This window comes from Condylura cristata, unplaced genomic scaffold (genome assembly GCF_000260355.1).
Source record: "Condylura cristata isolate star-nosed mole 26May11 unplaced genomic scaffold, ConCri1.0 scaffold00017, whole genome shotgun sequence".
Classification (NCBI taxonomy): domain Eukaryota; kingdom Metazoa; phylum Chordata; class Mammalia; order Eulipotyphla; family Talpidae; genus Condylura; species Condylura cristata.
In genome coordinates this window covers 20,769,343-20,789,106 of record NW_004567118.1, presented here as the reverse complement: position 1 = coordinate 20,789,106, position 19,764 = coordinate 20,769,343, and the positions used below count along the sequence as shown (strand labels likewise).

At 48.3% G+C, this 19,764-nt stretch overlaps 1 protein-coding gene across 1 annotated transcript; it reads right to left on the bottom strand.

Moving 5' to 3' along the window:
- Positions 1-228: 228 nt before the first annotated feature.
- TMEM11 (transmembrane protein 11) lies at positions 229-13,586 on the bottom strand. Its single transcript, XM_004684513.2, has 2 exons — positions 13,335-13,586; positions 229-1,132 (listed from the first exon to the last, which is right to left on the bottom strand). Exons 1-2 carry the CDS (start codon positions 13,508-13,510, stop codon positions 616-618), a joined length of 693 nt encoding a protein of 230 aa, XP_004684570.1. The 5' UTR covers positions 13,511-13,586; the 3' UTR covers positions 229-615.
- Between the last annotated feature and the right edge of the window lie 6,178 nt (positions 13,587-19,764).

Below are 19,764 nucleotides of genomic sequence, written 5' to 3'. Positions count from 1 at the left end.
ACCTCAGATAACGCTGGCTTTGGAATCAAGGCCAAGGTGAGAAACGAGACTGCTCCGTTCTGACCCTGGGGCCACATGTGCAGTACAAAGGCCTGTTCTTATGCATGGTGACACGGGCTGCAGCCGATGAAGGGCAATTCCCGTGGTGCCAGCCTCCCCTGCACATGGTGCCAGCCAGGGTCGACTGGCAGCAGGTGCAGGCAGTCATGGAACAAGAGACACGTGGAGTTGAAATTCTCATAATTTTAATGGTCAATAGCTTCTGGTTGGCTCTGAATGGTACAGTTAAACAATATATTTAAAGACCCCCCCCTCCCAAGCACGTTCACACCCCTCAGTAGCGCTGCTTCCGTCCAGATTCCGCTGCCCAGTCAGACTTCCACAGCCTCAGACCCCCGTGGGTTACAGAAACCCACGTCTTAGTGTAATGAGTTGAAAAAACCCTCGGTACACTTGTGATCTGTGTCATTTTTTTTTTTTTAAAACAAGTATTAAACCAAACACCTTTCTTCCCAGGCTCCACTGCCTCACAGAGAAAAATGTTACTGTGGCAATCTGAGTATTCTGTTGTCTCTCATGGCTGGGTTGTTTGCTTCTCTCCCTGTTCTACTGAAATCATACGGAGTAGAGTTCGTAAATCTTCTTTACACAGTACACCAGGGCGGCCAGTGCTATCGTGTTGTGCAGTCTCTTTCTGTGCAAGTCGTCCTTCCGGACCAGCACCACCGGGGTGGAGGAAGTGAGTGTGTGCAGGGGCAGGCGGGACAGTTTATAGGCGTCGTACTCCACCTGATACTTGCAGCAAGGGTCAAACTGCCAGGAGATGCCATAGAGGGTGCAGCAGGCCAGGCTCAGCACACCAGCAGGCAGGGAGATGTAGTGGGAATAATCTAAGGGCAGTGCCAACGGGGTGAAGAGGCAGGCAGTGCCCGCCAGCACGGTGGTCTTGTGCAGGCAGTTGCCCACGGTGATCCAGCGGGCGGTTTCATCACCAATGCGGGTGGGCTCGATGACGATGTACTTGTACTGGGCTTCCAGGGCCTGCTCCAGCTCGTATTCAAACTGGTCCTGGGCATTCTCCCCATTGTAGATCTCGTGCACGATGTAACAGTCTGTGGCCGATAAGCTCACCCTGGTGACAGAGGGCAGGTAGAGAACAGTTAGGCCCAGGCACTTACTGTTTTTCTGCTGAGACACCAAAGGTAAGCCAGAGATGGGTTTGAGGGCTTCTTGCACTTGAGTTCTCATTTCCCTTAGACCCCAACACACCAGATAATGAATAAAGATTTTTGTTTTCTGAGGGAATAAAAGAGTGAAACAGAAAATGACACAGGAAAAGGAGTACCCAGATCTTTAAGATGCCGAATGTCTACGGGATTTTCAGCGGGACCTAAATCAGAGAACTCTGCAAGTTATCAAAAGAGTTCAAAGAAAAAAAAATGATTTCTGCCCTGCCCTGAGTAACATGAACAAAATAGAAGTCCAAGGTTGACAGGGTGAAATCTGCTCTTGTTAAGACAAGTGAACGAGGATTCTTCACTGGAAACCAGTAGATCTCTCAGAGAGATACTGGCAATCCCCTGCCCTTTGCAACCTTCGGAAGTTCCCCTTCCAGAACAAATGGTACAGTCACCTTTGCCTTGGGTGCTGAAGAACAAAATTCCTTTGGGCCTCAAGGGAGGACAAATTACACAAAGCCCCCAAGTTCCTTCCCAGGCCAGCAGGGCCACCCCCCAGGGCTCTGCTGGGGTGGGGGGGTGGGGGCGGGCAGTTTGAAAGGAGCCATAGCTAGGTTCCCAAGAGCCCCAGAACACCAGCCACCACTTAGAAAAAGTTCTTTGATTTAACTAAGAAAAGACAACACCTGGAGAACAGCAGACCTCACATTTTGTGAGCATGTGGATGGCTGCAGGCACCCGCAGAAGGTTCCCAGCCCCGTCCTGTCATCCAGAACTCTACTTACTGCTAGTAAATGCTTCTCTTACTTACATAGGAAATACTGTTCACAAAGGTCCACTTCAAATGGCTGAGCTGCTCCAACGTTCCCCCAGGACTAGAGTGACACAAGCCTCACCAGCAAAAGGCCTATAGCCCCATCAGTGACCACAGGCCAGAGGGCATTTTCAGCAGTTCTCAGCTTGTGGCCTCTCTGGCATGAACTTCCCACCAGAGCAGATTCTTCTCACATCCCCAGCAGACAGGCCTAAATAGAGACGTGTACATGCTCGCTCTTTCCACCTGGCTTGTCACAGCCTGTGCAGGTCTTGCACCTCCACGCTGTCAACCCAGCACATGTGTTTCTCCTAGTTTCGCTTTGTCAGTTCAACTGATGAGAAAGTCTGATTTATCCCATCTGACATGGACCCTGGGTGACTCAGCCCTCAAGTCTGGATCTAGTTTTTAACCATAACACCAACCCAACACCACACCAGAAGGTGCTGTGAGAGGCACCTTCCTGTCACACACCTCAGTGAAAGGCAGCACCTTCTATTTAGCACCCCCACTCACCCCTCCTGCTCAGACTCAGGTCCTGCCTGACCTCAACAGAAGTGGCTCCTTCGATGCCACCAAGAAGGCCCTACGCTCAGACGTGAAAGCCTGTGTCTCCTCCCATCTTTGACATACACCAGGTGGCTGCTTGGGAAAGCCTTGGGTAGCAAGGCTCAACTTCCTGGTTGGTGACCAGGGAAGACTAAAACAAAGTGATCCCAGAGTCTCTGATTGAACATTAAGGTTGCCCCATCCTCCAGCCTGCAATGAACTGTAAAAACTACTTTAGCAAACAAAGAAACCTAAGAGACCAGTTTCTCTGGGGGATAAATGACTGATTATGGCTCTCCTGTGGTCAATTTAGAAGCAAAAGTGTATGGGGAGGCTATCCCCAGGGGAGGGCCCCCAGGGCCTCTGCTCCCAGGTGGAAGCCAGTGTAACAAGATGTTGGGCTGGGACAGACAAAGGGACTCTATTCTGGAAAACTAACTGTAATTCAGCTGGGTGCAGGGGAGCCTCCTAATTAAATCATAGGCCCTAATTAAATTGTACACGGGGAGAAATCACTCCCTAGGGGTCAGACAAGAGCCTCCTACACATAGGACACTGCCAAAGCAGTGTGACTGCAGACTGGGCTGCACTCCGGGACAAGTTACCCAGCTGTTTCTGTAAGAACCCACTGGAAGTTTGAGACAAGAAAAGTTAATTTTTTTTCTTTGAAGGGCTCCATGGAGCATCTTCATTTGGTTTTAATTCAGAGGGGTGGGAGGGAGGTCACTTAGTTACTGCTCCCAGAAGGAGTCAGGCACTGTAAAAGCCACCTCTAGCAAACAAAACAAACCTTAGGGGCAGGGTTTCTTGCTACATAAGTAAACTGGACTGTTTCTATGTGGTCACGAGAAACACATGTCCCTAGTAATGGCTGACTGTCCAAGAGTGCAGGTATGGGAAAGGAGCATCCCAGGTGGCACATTCTCCTTTGTGTTCTGAAGCTCATTAGCCAAAAGGGGCAAAGGGAGAGTGAGGTGCCCAGTCCTGTACCCATTTGTGAACTGAAGGAGTCACCTCCCAGTCAGTAGTGTGCTCTACTGAATATCAAAACCAGGCCAGAGGACACCTGTTGTCAGCCTGAGAGGCAATCTATTCTGCCTGTAACAAAAGTAATAGTTATGCTGAATAGGAAGATGCCAGCTGAACCCCAGCACCAAAAATTAGGCAACTCAGAAACATCAGGGGACACACCTTGCCTCAACCCATCCCCTCCCCACCTCCAGCTCCTTGCCAGCTCCTTGCTGCCCTGCCTAGCAGCACACATACCTTCCACCCCACCTTCCCTATCCCAACCTGGGCGGCTCCCTATGGTTCCTCAGGCAAAAATTCGAAGGCAAGGTGTGGTTTGTTAACACAGATGAGTAGCTGTGTTCCATGCCTACCTGCCTGGAAGGACAGGCCAGCACCCCCATGCTCCTGTCTGACTGCTGGTGTCACCCCAACTGCACAGGAGCCACAGTCCTGATCTACAGCCTCTTCCACCTGTCCTGGGCCTCAAGCAGTTGTGACCACCATGAGGTGAGGATTGTGTATAGACAGGTGTGTTCACTCCATATACACACACCCCAAGCCTGCTGAAGCATATGCATGGTTTCCTAGCACACTCTGCCTTAATGTCAACCCATGCCTATCCATCCTTGTTGAACCAAGGCTCCAAAAACATGCAGTCACAATGCAGGAGTTTCTCAGGGGCTGATCAGATTGCAGCCTCTGAAGTTGCTCAGCAGGAAACACTGCAAGCAAGCTACATCCTTGGATGTAGGAGTCTTAGTTTTTACTGGAAAAGACAAAAGCAAAGTCCTGGCAAGGCAAGATTCCAATGGACGAATAAAGGAGACACACACAAGTAGGAGGTTCCTTGTGTTGGAGGCCACTCCACCCAGCAGTCAGCACCCACACTTCTCCAATCTGACTGGAGCAGGGGTGCCATATGCCCCACAACCTTAGGTTTTATAGGCCACCTAGACGGCTCATTCAGTTCCTGCAGGTGACATGCAATGCTGGACTTTACTTCAGAAATCTTGCAGCTAACTCCCAGTTACCCCGCTGGCCTCAGGTATTGCTCTGTTTTTGTTTCTGAGTCAAAGGTAACCCGAATAAGGGAATAGCCTGTTAGGAGATAGCCTCAAACCACTTCACTAGGCAATCCCCAATATGAACCCAGAAGCAGATTTTTTAAAAAAAAGCTAATTGGAATTAAACCCCAGGTTTAAACCCCAGGTTAGGGACTATAGTTTTGCTTTGTTTAATAAAGGAGAGCACTGATAATGGCAGTTTCCAACAAATAACCAAAAAAGGTCAGTATAGAGTATTGTTTATAGTATGCTATCTAAATGTATCAAAAGGGACACACACACACACACACACACACACACACACACACACTTTTTTCTCCCACAAGACTTTTCTGGAGGGATATGCAAAGACCTGAGAATTATCCCTGTCACTGGAGAGGGGACTGAAATGGCTCTGGAGAAAAAGGAGATTCTCATTTCACCAACTAGCTCTGAACCTTTTGTATCTGGCATGTTTTCTGGAACTGATGGAACAGTTTTCTGCTACCCCCTGGAAGCACTGAGATCACTTCACATGTTGAGTCCTTAACTAGCCCGTGAAGCGGAGCATCAACCTGTCTGAGCTAGACAGAATGGCTGTGCTGACAAACCCGAGGGTCACATGCATATGAAGCTGCCTGTCTCCTTCTCCAGAGTTGCCAGAGGCCCTCCTCTCTCCAGGTCTGAAGTGCACTGAAGAGGCTCTGGGGAGCACTCAAAGGAGTAAGGCAGAACTGGCTTTTTGGCTAGCAGGCCGCTTCCTGGATGTGGGCGTCCCGTGTCTGCCTAGCAGCCTGGCCAGCATGTGGTCCTGCAGGTCCCTGCACCATCACAAAGCATGTCTCCAAGAATCTGAGGTGACAGCAATAGGCTCAAATGTGAGACTCCCCAGAATCTGGAGATACCCCCCAAAGTTAGAGCTGCATAAGAATGTTCACAGCAGCAGCAGCAGCAGCAGCAAGATTACTGACAAAAGATTACATCCATGCGGCATACTGCTAGCTGGTGCCTCAGCTGGAGGAGAGCAGGTGCCACAGGACATTTCTCAGGGTGTTTTTGTGTGCGGCACAATGAAGATACAGCAAGGAAAGGACAGACCACCGAGGAGCAAAATGGCCTTTCTCTGGGGGAAGGACTGCAAGCCTGGGTCCTGCTAGTTGCCCACTTAAGGGGAACACTAGCATATAGGACTGTAAATTTATGGAAATAAAATTTACCAAGTCGTCTTTAAGATCAGCAGTGTTAAACACATTCACAATATTGTGCAGTCAACCTCTGCCACTTGTTCATCTTGCAAACTAAACTCTCCACCCACTTAACAACTCCCAACCCACCATCCTACTTTCTGTCTCAATGAATCTGAGAGCTCCCGCTGCCGCACACCATGGACTTGTGCGGTACCTGTCGTTTTCTGATCTGACTTACTTCGTTCAGCATTATGTCCCCAAGGTTCATCCCCGTATAAACCAAGCATAAGTCACCAGTTCCTATCTGCTTAAGCGAAAGTAGTACTCTATTGAGTGGATAGAGCACATTTTGTTTTTTCCACTCATCCACGGATGGACACTGGGGCGGATCAGTGTCCTTTTTGCCAGAAGCCACCTTCTAGCTATTGTGAATAACTGCTATTAACATTGTTGTAAACAGAGCTGTTTGAGTCTGTTTTTAAAATTCTTTTGGACATATACCTAGAAGTGGAAGTGTAGGGTCATGGGCATTCTATTTTTAAGTCTTTGTCAACTGCCACGCTGCTGCCTTTCACAGCGGCCCCACTACAGTGGGCTCCAAGTTCTCCTCTCCCTCACCAACACTCGCTATTTACTTTTGTTTTTGATAACAGTCACACTAGTGGGTTAAAGTAGTGGTATCTTATTGTGGGTTTGATTGATACTTTTTAAAAAATAATCGCTTTGGGCCCTCCCTGGTGGCGCAGCGGGTTAAAGCACAGCACTGAGAAGCTTAAGCCACTTCCGCATGAGTTCGATCCCCGCCTGCCCCAGAGGTGACCACATGGCGCGGCAGACCTCTCCTGACCCGCCCACTGCTCCCCTCAGCAGTGTACTTCGTCCATCTGCCTGTTCTGCCCTCTGTCTCTGGTGAATTCTCTCACCCTCCGCATCTCTGGCCTTACCCCAGTTCCATATGAATAAATAAATAAATCTTAAAAAAAAAATCACTTTAATGATCTAGGAGTCACACAATCTGCCTCTTTAGTTCAATGGCTCAGCAATTTCACCTGGCTCACAATGAACACACTAAAATGGAAGACATTTTCATCACATGAAAAAAAAAACCTCATCACTGCCTCCCACAACCTGTCCCCAGTCCCTGGCAACCACCAAACTACTTCCTGACCGTGGACTTAACTATTCTGGACTCTTCATAGAAATGCAATCAGATGACACGTGCTCATTTGTGGCTGGTTGCTTTTGTCTACCATGTTTTTGAGGGGCATAGATAATGTCTTCTCACATGTTTGAAATGTACTTTTGATATATTTCAAACATACATATATAATTTTTTAAAATCCATGATAAAATAGCTGGGGGGAGGGGCGGAATATGAGAAAGGTTAACAGGTTTTGGTTAACAGGTTTTTGATGGTGGCCTAACAGGTGACTTTTAAATTTCATTTTTCATGGGCCTCGCTGGTGGTACAAGGGGTTAAGTCTCGCCAGCCACTGCAGCATGAGTTCAACCCCCAGCCAGGGAGCTAGCCCACATGGTATAGCAGACCTCTCCTGTCTTTTCTCGTTACCCTCAGCAGTGTATTTCAGTGGATCTGCCTGTTCTGCGCCACACTCTGTCTCTAGTAAATCCTCTCACCACTACCCCCCCACCCATAACTCTGGCCTATACCTAGTTCTTGTATGTACAAATAAATCTTTTAAAATTTTTTTTCACTTTTCTTCTTATATTTCTGTATTGACATAGACATGTGCTTTATTTTTGTTAAATTAAAAAAAAAAAAAAAAAAGGCCCTCCCTGGTGGCGCAGCGGGTTAAAGCACTGCACTGAGAAGCTAAAGCCACTTCCGCATGAGTTCGATTCCCGCCTGCCCCGGAGGAGACCACATGGCGTGGCAGACCTCTCTTGACCCGCCCGCTGCTCCCCTCAGCAGTGTACTTCGTCGATCTGCCTGTTCTGCACCCCACTCTGTCTCTGGTGAATCCTCTCACCCTCCGCATCTCTGGCCTGTACCCCAGTTCTATATGGATAAATAAATAAATCTTAAAAAAAAAAAAAAAAAGGGCCCTCCCTGGTGGCACAGTGGGTTAAAGCACAGCTGTGCTTTAAGAAGCTAAAGCCACTCAGCATGAGTTCGATCCCCGCCTGCCCTGTAACTGACCCACATGGCGAGGCAGACCTCTCCTTACCCGCCCGCTGCTCCCCTCAGCAGTGTACTTTGTCAGTCTGCCTGTTCTGCTCCCCACTCTGTCTCTGGTGAATCCTCTCACCGCCCCTGCACCTCTGGCCTGTATCCCAGTTCTGTATGCACAAATAAATAAATGTTTAAAAAACAGGGCCCTCCCTGGTGGCGCAGGGTATTAAAGCACAGCACCAAGAAGCTAAAGCCACTTCAGCATGAGTTCGATCCCTGCCCTGGAGGTGACCACATGGCGCGGCAGACCTCTCCTGACCCGCCCACTGCTCCCCTCAGCAGTGTACTTCGTCAGTCGTCCTGTTGTGCTCCCCGCAGTCTCTGGTAAAGCCTCTCACCACCCCTGCACCTCTGGCCTGTATCCCAGTTCTGTAGGCATAAATAAATAAATCTTTTTTAAAAAATTAAAAAATAATTAAAAAACAGAACAACAACAACAACAAACCCTCTTTCAATAAGCCTGAATCCCTTGGGATGATGGCAGGCTGTGGTGCAGGGGCAGCTCTAGCAGCTTCCTGGTGCCCGAGGAGCCCAGACTCCAAGGGGCCAAGCCCACAGCCACCGCAAATCCAGATGCTGAAGTATCTAGAGGTCGAGGGGTCTCTCACCTCTGCAGTCAGGACAGTGAGGAGGACAGGTCCTTTCTATGTGGACTCAAATTCACATAGGCCCAAATGCACTGCAAGTTACCACAGTTTTCTGGTCAGGCCAGAGCCACAAGAACCAAATCTTAACAGTAGAGGCACAGCACTTGCCTTAAGCTCACATTCTGAGTGGCTGTGGGCTCCCCAGCAAGACTGAAATGTGTGCTCCCTTCTAAAATACAAAAGGCAATGGATTCCATGCCCCGTGAAGGCAGAGACTGCCTACACTGTGGTATCCACATGTGGTTCCCAACAGACATTAGTAAACAGGTTTGTAAGAAACCCTGCCCTCTTTAGAAGGGTGGGTGCAACCAGGAGGAGAAAAACAATTCTAGCAACTAAGAGTGCGGGTGGCTAAATGTCTGAGGGAGGACCCTGTCTCCACTCCCACTCTCAGGTCTAGGAAAATCCACTTTTGGCTAACCAAAAATTGTTCCTTCGGAACCAAATTAAGTCAAAAGATTAAGCAGCAGAAGTCTATGCTGCCAGCCGAAAGGCCACTGAGGACAGAAAGGCACAGGTATGTAGCTCCAAATACTGACAAAATTCCAGATAAGAAGAGGCACTTTCCAGGGGTGCCCAGACATCCTCATCTGAGTCAGAGAGCTGTGTACCAGACATTGTTCCTCCTCTGTGCTCTGCTAACCCAGGAGATCTTCTGCTTTGGAGTAAGAACACAGTGCACCAAACGTGGGAGTTGGGAGGCCTGGATTCAAATTCCCTCTCAGTTATCGCTGGCTTTGTGTTCAAGGGCACAACTCCTTGACTAGTGAGCTAGAGTCTCTTGTGTCCAGCAGAACAAAGGTCCAGCTCTCCCAGTGCTGCAGTGGTGGAAGGATGGGGTTGGTATGCAACCAGAGTGATGACTACCTTTCCCACTGCCCTAAGGAGCCATGCACACCCACTGGTGTGGCCCTTGCCCCCTTGCCACTTCCCCGGACACAGGGATGCAACCTGAAGCTAAACCCACTGAGGCAGGGGTTACTGTTGTTGCTGGAATCCAGATTGCAGGTGTCAATAAGGATGATGGAAATTCATTCTGTAAAGTTAAGACAGGTCCATGCCAAAGGGGATGAATTCCAGCAGAGTCTAACCTACAATATGCAACCTCTGGGATCAGACACATGGCCCAAGTGAAAGACTTCATTTTCCAGGAGCTGCTGAGCAGAACCCACATGCCTTAGTGCCTGGAGCATGCTGCACTTGTGTTGCCCACGCAGGTGGGGAAGAGAGAAAAATGTCTACCACACACTCGAGTCAGACTGGGTGCCTCTCAAAAGAAAGAAATTACCCCAAGTCTCTAAGAAGGTTCCTAGCTCTAAAAGGAAAGGACAGCTAAAAATGTGGGTTTCTGTCACCCCAGGGATGTGAGCCAACCTGCCCACATGGCTTATGGGTCATCTGTTCAGCTGGACTGGGAACTAAACCCTCCACTGGCTTCCAGGACTGCGGCTGTCCAATTCACACACTAAAGCAGAGCTTTCTGAGAGGAGGAGCAAATCCTGGAGAACAAAGCATGGCACAGAATGATGTGGAAGTAACCCCGTGAAGCCAGCTGCCTAAATGTACTCTCCCAGACAGCTGCGTAAGCCAGGGATGGGGAAGCCACAAAATGTAATTTCATTTAGTCCAGTGCACTGGCCCTGAGTGCCCCAGGCCTGTACACAGTGTTGCTGCCTGGTATCAGGACCAGAAGCAGATCAGGTACATTTCACACCAGGTAAAACAGGAGCCGAGCACACACAGCTATACTCACATTCCAACAATCACAGAGACTCAGATGGTCAGGGGCCCCAAGAGAGTGAAGACAGCAGCCCAAGTGGGACAGGAGGACTGTCTGTGAGCCGGTCCGGGTTGGCACCCAAGTGGCAAAACACACAGATACCTGCACTGTGCCTTCCTAGATGGGCAAGTGTGTCTCAAAGACGCCGACAGGACAAGTGGTAATCTGTTTCATGTGCTTGCTGCCAGTATGCTGAATTTTGGACAAGAATTCTGGTTACAGCTCAGAGTCTGATGTTCTTCATTACAAACACTGTTGATTCCCTAGATTTAATGGAGTGGAGAGAAAAATCAACATGCAAGCAGCTATCATTTTGCTATTTCACCATTCTCCTATTTTAGTCTAGCCCAGCACTGTGCTGTCAGTATAACTTTCTACAGTGGTGGAAATGTCCTATATCTGTGAGTCACATGTGGCTACTGAGCATTTGAAATGTGGTTAGTATGACATAGGAGCTGAATATTTCATTTTATTTCATTTAAATATAATTCACTATCTGGCTAGTGGCTACTGAATTAATACAGCTGTAAATTGGAGAACAAGGTAAAGAAGTCCTAAGCAGGACCATCATGAATACATAGCTGACAACAGTAATTCCCATGGACAATCTAGCAGCAGGTAGGGCCTGTCAATCTGAGGCGTGCTTCTGGAGTTTGTAGTCCCTACCAAATCTGGAAAGTTTGCTCCAAACCTTGTTCTATGCTAGTCTCGGCCCCAACGCAATGTTTTCCTTCAGAATTAGTGCAAAGCAGATTCCAACCAGAGTGTACAACTGGAGGTGCTGACATTGGGGTCAACACAAAGATGGCATGGAACAGTCATTTAAGAGAGTTACAAATAGCCTATTTCAGTCATTAGAGCCAATAATACTCTGTGTCTCATAACTTACAGTTTAATCCAACCTGCCCCACCCAAACAGTCGCCCCACCAACTGAGCAGGAATGGAGGTGTGCCCAGAAGCTGCTGGCTGGCCCTGGTTATGTTTCCATTCCCTCCCTGCTCAGCGTGGGAGGATCTTAGGAAAACTAAGTTCAGGCAAATGATTCCTCTGACAGGGTTAGCTAAGGTAGTGGTCTGACAGGCAGACCACCCATCATATGGAAGATCATTGGTGCCACCCACATCACAGAACCAGACACCCCACTCTCAGCTGACATACATCCTCAGTACCTGTAAGCAGAGCCTTCAGTTCCAGGCCAAAGGTTGCAACCTAAGGAAACCATGGCTTTAATGAGTCAAGTTCTTAGGTGAGGTAGAGCAACTGCCCTGATCAAAATAAGCTGGTCACTACTCAGTTGTTAAAGGATAGTTTTATGTGAAATATCTCCATTTTCAGTGTTGGCAATTAAGTTAAATTCCTCTCTAAATTGAGCCAAGAACTGCATTCAGTCTATAAAAGACTGCTTGGTAAACTCAGTTTTGAACATCTGTCTCAAACCAAGGAGAAAAAAAGTCCCCAATATGTAAGTGTTTAGATGAGCAAAAGCTTAACTTTTGCTGGCATGTCCCCTTTCTACTGTCTAGGGCATCTGCATTTAGCCCTTTCAGTTTAACCAAGAGGAATGACTTTCTCTGATACTTCACAATTTTCTTCAATTAGCAAAGGCTTTATGCCTGCACTGGAGATCTTTAAAATGCTTGTTAGTCTTTAATGCCATTTGTAAACCATAGTGCTCACTTCTTTCTACAGTCTAATCTGTTTAAGAAACATAAGGTGGGAGTAGGAAAAACAAAACATCTGCTTGCTACTCAATGCTTTTCTGAAGAGAAAATGCAAATGGACAATGTTAGATAACTCTGTCAATAATAAAAAGTAGGTTAAGTGGGCCTATCACAACTGCCCAACAGAAAGAATCTTCTGGGCTAGAAAAACCATTTGCAGGCAACAGCAGCTCGAGTATGAGGTGGAATCAAAGAAAGGGAATAATGCAGAGTAGTTGAGAGAAAAAACGTTTCTGTTTCTGCTTAGCAGTACTCATCCAAAAGAAGAAAAAAGCAAACACAAGACTTTCCTCTCTCGCTGACCTCTGCTACACCAACCAAGCGGTAGCAGAATGGACAGGACAGTTTGAAAAGGGTGATCCCACCAACACACAGCCTTTTCTAGACTTATAAGGACTGAACAGCTTCTACTAGGTGAAACTGTTTTCCAAAACTGTACAAAAACTATACGCTCAGTACGAAAACTACTCCAAACTCATCCTTAGAAATCAGTTCTCCAAATAGAGATTCACCTTGGAAAAAAAAAGCTGCGAGTTTCTATCCACAAACCATTCATTAGGAAAGGTCACTTTAAAGGACTTCCATGGTAAGGGAGCTTGCAGCGAATCCTCAAAAAGTAGCAAAACCAGCCTCTCAAAGAAGCGGCCGACTCTCGGCCTGGCAGACACACTGGGGAGGGTTCAAGCTCCCCCCGATAAACGAGCAAACCTCAAACCCCTTCCCGAAGCTGGCCCGCTCTGTGCAAGCTGTCCCTTCTCCCTCCCAGAAGCCATTCCTCGCCACGCCAAGCGGCCGTGGCCAAGACCGCCACGCGCTGGGCCGGGCAGGCTGGAACTTCGGACACCCCTCGGACCACCGGCAGCTAATCAAGTCCCTCAGGCCTGCGGGCCCGGGTCCCCTTCAAGTGGCCCAGTCCGGACCAGGACCCCGCCCGGTCGCAGGGTACTTGCCGGGCCCCGCCATCACCTTCTTCCCTGAGCTCTCGGCAGAGGCCGCTGCGGCCGGACTAGACTAGAGGCCGGCTCCCACCCGGACCCCGGATCGGCCCGGACTGGAATCCCGCGTGCCCGGCAGGGGGACGGAGAGGGCGGGCGGATAGGAGGAGCCCGGGGCCTAAGGCAGGGAGAGCGCTGCAGCCCCAGGAAGTCCAAAGGCTTCCCAACTCCTGAGTCACCCGCCCTGGTGGGGCAGAAAGTCCCTGGATCTCACCTCTCTCGGGCGCTGCCGCCACTGCTGCCCGGGCCAAGACGCCTCCTTCCCCAAGCGGCCATCTTGGAGACACTCTGCTCGCAAATGTCTCGCGCCAAGGCGGCCTCGGGATACCCGGCGGACTGAAGGGAAATGTAGTCCGGTTCGCCTCCAGAGACAGCCCTGTGACAGGCCATTGAGCACGCACGGGACTGCGATGCCCATAATGCACCGCGCGCCAGAAGCCCGCCTCCTCGGGCTCTCCTGGGAAATGTAGTCCTCACCCGGGGCCGGAGGCACAGACGACCCCCGGGGAAGAGTCTTATTCTGGGCACTTCTTAGGAATGAAAGTCTCTGAAGTTCCAACATGGACTTACAGCCTCTCCCATGCGCTCGCAAGACTTTGGGTCCAAGAGGAAGGGGCTGAAGGAGAGGGAAAAGGGGAGGGCCTACAACTCCCAGAGCGCCGCGCGAAGGCACCCCGCCGTGGCTCGCTGCTGCCCCGCGGCTGCCGAGCTGTTGCCGCGCTCTCTGAGCTTCCTGCGCGTCCCTTTCCTGGTCTGCTGGCGCTTGCCGCTCAGTAGTCCTCTCACCCGGCCCTGCGGAGTCGCCCTCCGCGAAGGCGGCCCCACCTGCCCTTCACAGCCGCCTCGGTCCTCTAAGGTCACCGGGGGGCGGGAGGCGCTGTCGGGCCCTTAGAGGCAGTTGCTAGTCCCGTTCCATTTCCCCAAGTTCTCTGGACTCCAGGAATACTAGGGACGCCGGACCGACGGTTCCAACACTCGGAGGTTCCTGCTTGCAGACTGTTGGAGGAGCCTGAAAGCAACCAAGACCTACAGCATGTGGTCACCGCTATGAAGGGAGTAGGGTTCCGCGATAGAGAAATAGCTATTGTAGATAGGGCCACTAGGCCCCTTCGGTCCCTGCCACACATCCCACCCCTGCCCCGGCTGCGGTGACGTGGACATAGGCTCATATGTCAGTATCTATGTCCGTATCTTTAAGGGTAGACACTGAGCAAACCCTCCAAGTTGATGGGAGCCTTGCCGCTTCCCAGCCTAGATGCGTCCTTAAGGAGTCAATGGATACAGCCACACCGTGAGATGTGGGGGATGCTGCTCCCACAGACCTATGGGTTATTTGTGAAGTCATTTTCAGTTTTTAAATTTCTAGTCCAACATATGCTTTCCACAAATGACGTTGCTAGACATACTAGTTGGGTTCATAAATACTTAAGTAGCTCATGCCCAAAGTCTCAGTTTCAGAGATGGGAAGAAGCACTGGGTGTAATGAGCCTGAAGATTGAGATGGGCACTCTCAAATCAGAGCAGGAGAGCTTGTAGGTGTAGAAGTAACTCATTGATTCCTCAGAGTTTTTTCCAGCTCACATTCTCCGGTAGTTTAAAATACTTCAGTATTCCCACAGGCCCTTATTACCTACAGGAGGCAATTCATTTATTTATTTATTTTTAAAGATTTATTTGTTTATGTATGCAGAACTGGGGTACAGGCCAGAGATGCAGGGGCGGCGAGAGGATCCACCAGAAACAGAATGGGGAGCAGAACAGGCAGTTCCACTAAAATACACTGCAGAGGGGAGCAGCAGGTGAGACAGGAGACGTCTTCCATGTCATGTGAGTCACCTCCCTGGACAGTGCTTGAACTTGTGTGGAGGCAGCTGTGGATAGCTTCGCAGTGCTGTGCTTTAACCTGTTGCACCACCAGGAAGGGCCCACAGGAGGCAATTTAAACTCCTTAGCACAACCTAGAAGTTCTCCATAGTTGGGAGATTGCCTACCTTCCCAGTTTCACCTGCCTCGCTTTCTTGCTTGGAACTTGCCAGGCTAGCAAATTCCAAGAACTTTGGGTCTCTAGATGGTCTGTACTTTGTCTAAAATGCCTTTTTCTCCAGAGTTGCTTTGATGGTTCAAGACCTTGGATCTGTTTGATTCCTTAAAAGTATCTACTTTTCCCATTGGGTCATACCACCCTGCTTCCAAGTGCCAATGTATGCACATGTTAGAGACCTCTGAGCAATGACCTTTTATCCCTGTCACTACCTTTGGGTAGGTCTGTTTTCTCTGGACCAGAAAGGTGACTAAGAGGATTTCTAAAGATTCTAGAACAGATCCATACTTTTTCAGGGCTGCTGATACAACAACTGTTAGTTATGCCATGCAAGCTCAGGTTTAAATGTTTAACATGATTTCACTTTATGTTAACAACCCTAAGAAAAAGATAAAAATATTTTCAACAGCAAGTTGAAAAAGTTTATTAAGGAAAAAGAAAGAAAGGCCGTCCCTGGTGGTGCAAAGAGTTAAAGCACAGCACTATGAAATTCTCCGTAGGCATGGCAGCAGAGTTTGATCCCAGACCAACAAGGTGACCCACATGGCACAGCAGACTTCTCTTGTCCTGCCTGCTACTCTCCTCAGCAGCGTGTTTTAGTCAGTCCTGTTGTTCTGTTCCCCACTCTGTCTCTGGTGACTCCTCTCACCACATGTACTCTAGTTCTTGTATGCATAAATAAATAAATCTTAAAAAAAAATTTTAAAGGAAGGAGAAAGAAAAAAGATACCTGCATAGACACAGGCAGGCGGTCTTGAAAACAAGATGTGTATTTTGCCAGAGCAAGGGGCATCCTCACCAGTGTTCTTTGTGGGGATTCACTCCTTTGTGGAATTTTATTGCTTGAGGGTCAGGTTGGATTGGTTTTCTGTAATGACAGATAATCTTTGCTGACCCACCCCTGATTCCTAGAAACTTCCATAGCCAGTTTAATGACTAATTAACTACACCTACCCCCATCTCTCGTTTTTGCACTTGTGAACATTTCCATTCTAAATTTTATTCTCTTAAATTTCTATCAGTTCCACTCCTCATCCCTGGCCATATCTAGCCCAAAATCACTTGGGGGAGTTGAAGACAGGCAGTTCATGTTCTGTAACTGCTTCAGGCTAGAATAGGGTATAGAATTGTCTCTACCTAAGAGGCCTGGAATATGGTCTCCCTAATGTTAGCCTCGAACTTGCTAATGCTACTGGTTCTGGAAGGAGGTATAGATGGAATCCAAGAGGTGGGATGTTTGGTCTCCCTGTTCCTCAGAGTTCTCAAGAAGTTTCAGATAAATGACCTTAGTTGAACCTTGTTTCTTCTAGAACTGGAATTCCCAATTATGGATGCAAATGAAGTCATACCTCAGGATTCTAGGCTGATGGCAGAGGTTATATCAGTGGAGGAAAACAAGGGCTAACAAAATGAGGGCCACAGAGGAACCAAAACAGTAGACATTTCACCCCATAGAGAAGGGACAAAGGAGCCAAGTTTCCTGCTAAAATGCTTAAGATGAATTCCTGCTGTGCCATGCCCTTTGTCTGCCATCTGGTGAGACTAGATGTAACTTGGGATGCAAACCAGTTTTTTCTGTCACAGGAGCCTTCTGGAGAGTGGCAGACACTCTTAACAGATTTTAATTGATTGTCCTATACCCATGATGTTAAGCGATTTGCCTTCTGGGCTGTGGACATTTGATCATAGCCATCTTTAACAATTCACAGTGGAGTAGCCACAACCACAGTCAGCCAATTTGTGGGAGGCAAATCTCAACGGAACCTGAACACCAGCGCTTCAACTAAAAAGATACAGTATGGTGGCAGTGGCTGAAGGGTAGGAAGGGAAATCGAGAAAGCCAGGAAGAAAGAAAGCCAAGGGTAGGAGAAGCCAGAGAAACTGGGTATTCACCCCTTTGGGCTGAGGGCAACTGAAAGATTGTCCCTCCATCCATTCTTTGGGACCTGCTGAGGAATAAACTGAAGAATAAACTTGGCCCATAGTCTGTCAGTTGGTGGAAGGCAGCCAAGTCACAAAACCCCAACCTCTCCCTAGAAAAGGGGTGGCAGTATTGATGGCTGCACTTCCCTGGATAATGGTGCCATGAACTTCCCTTTGTGATCAACAAAGGGAGTTCCTCTGAGAATGAGTTCAGCAGACTCCTGCTTCCAATCTGCAGACCTGAGCTAGCTGCCCCCCCACCCCCCCCTCAGAATATTACCTCTTGACCACAGAGCACGGAAATTGAGAAAGTTTCTTGGTAGTTGATTTACTCAGCATGTAATCACTGAGTACCTACTGACAGTACAAACTGATAGTGGAGATTAGAATTCCTTGGGTATCCTTGTGTCTCCAGTGGACATGTCTTTATTTAAAAAAAAATATTTATTTATGCATGCAAGAACTGGGGTATAGGCCAGAGGTGCAGAGGATGAGAGGATTCACAATAGAGCAGAACAGGGAGCAGAACAGGCAGATTGACCCAAATATACTGCTGAGGGGAGGAGCGCCATGTGGGTCACCTCCCTGGTTGGGATCTGCTGCAATGGGTGTGGGTAGCTTCATAGTGCTGTGCTTTAACCCCTTGCGCCACCAGGGAGGGCCCTCATGCATTGGAAATTTCTGGTGAGCCTACTAAACTGGGAGAGAAGCAGCCAGTGGGAAGAGCAGGTGTTAGCATGTAATCAAAAATAACCTACCACTTCTTTTACCACACTTTCTGATCATTCTTTCTTATAACAACTGTGGGGTGTAGACAGTCTCAAAACCAGAGACATAGCATTTGACAAGACAAACACTTTCTGGTCCTGTAGGCTTTACAGTCCAGAGGAATAAACAACTCAGTAAATAGTTTCAAGGAGTGATACACTCTAAGAAAAAGGTAAGCAGGCTGATGTAATGAGTGATGTAATGGGTTTTCAGAGAAACCCTCTTTCAAGTGGTCACTTTTGAAAGAGGAGGACATTTGACGAGAAAGGTGAACATTTGAAGAACTAAAGAAAGCCCTGCACAGAGATAATGCATGTGAAGATACAGGGGTTCAAATGAGCCAATGTGTTCCAGTGACAGGACCAGGGTGGGTGAGGCAGGGTGTTGAAGGAGAGGTGCTGGGTTTGCCTTTGGTTCAGTCACTTCCTCTTCTTAGTTTCAGCTTTCTCAACTGTTAAAATGGAAATAATTCTACCTATATTAGTCAATGTCTGGTTAGGAAAAACACACCATCTTAGGTATTTTAAACAGAATTTAATAAAGTGCCTTTTTTTTTTTTTTTTTTTTTTTGCAGAGGTGTTGGAAGGGCAACAGAAAGGGGAAGCAGACGGGCAATAGGACACCTGCAGACTAGTATCTGGAGGGAGCAGCTCTGGTTCCAGAGGAACAAAAGGCAAAATAGTGTTTTCCAGAAACTCAGATCCCTACTGCCTAAGCAGGAGCCTGGAGCCACATTCTCTGGGGATACTGCTGATACACGGCTGCTGCCGCCACTCTAGCTTGCAGTGATACCAGACACTGGGGATGTGGATGGTTCCTGCCTCTTTCCTTCTCTCGAACCCTTACCAGGGCTCCCCATGGGCAGAATCAGATGCCAAGGGCGTTTGGGAGTTGACTCACTTCCAATCCTGGCCACAGAGAAGAGTCTAGAAAGGTAAGTGTGGAATAAAAGAGGCAGATACCAGGCACACACAGGCTTCCTTCAAGGGCTGACCTAGCTGAGTATGTGCCCAACAACGCCCAGTCTTATGATTCATAGCACATAGCAGGCATTCAGGAAAGGCAAATCTTCCCTAAACTTATCTTTGGGCCAGTATTGCTGATGAAAGTTTGAACTTATGATTAAAAGAATCTAAGATGAGCATTTTAAAACTTGAATTTCAGAATAGTTAATATATTTGCATCAACTTAAAAACGCAGTAAAAATTAGCGTCTCTTACCCTGTCTTTTCATTACTTAGTTCTCAGCACCCTCCAGAGGTGGCGCTGGAACTTTCCTTACATATTCTTACAAAAAACCCATACGCAGGTATTAAAACAGCTGCTTTCTTCTGCCCAAAGGATGCACACTGTACACATTGCTTTGTACATCTTTCACCTAGGTGTACTTTGGTGATCTCTATCAACACGCATCTGATTTGTTTCACTACTACATGGCATTCTGTATCTGGATCTGCCGTAAACAGCTGGTCTCCCAATCATCTTACATTATTTCAAAGCATGCTGAAATAAATTCACTTGCACAACTTCCTTGTGTCCATGTGCATGTCACTGTGGCCCGATTTCCTGGAGAGAGCTTGCTGGGTCAACGGGTGTGAACTCTTGTCTTTTTGAAAACTGCTGAACCACTCTCTATTCCCACCAACTAGAGATGCCTATGCCTAAAGCTTTGCCAACGTGATCTCCAAGTGTTCCAGCTGCAGCCCCAGCCCCAGCCCCAGCCCCAAAGAACAGAGTCAGACCCTCCCTGCTGCACCCATCTGAACCACAGATTTCAGGGGCAGATAAAATGGCTGTTATATTATGCTACTGTATGTTCACATGGCTTGTTACACAGCCATAGGTAGCCGAAACCAGCCCTTCCTGAATCCTAAAGCTGGCTCAATGGTGCAAAGCCTGGTCGTTAACCAAAC

What these genes read in the sequence shown, in the direction of transcription:
- TMEM11 (XM_004684513.2), bottom strand. Translation starts at nt 13,510, where the DNA reads ATGGCCTGTCACAGGGCTGTCTCTGGAGGCGAACCGGACTACATTTCC. An exon ending in GGCGGCAGCGCCCGAGAGAG is followed by an intron (nt 1,133 to 13,334) that starts GTGAGATCCAGG and finishes CTCTGTCACCAG; the next exon opens with GGTGAGCTTATCGGCCACAG.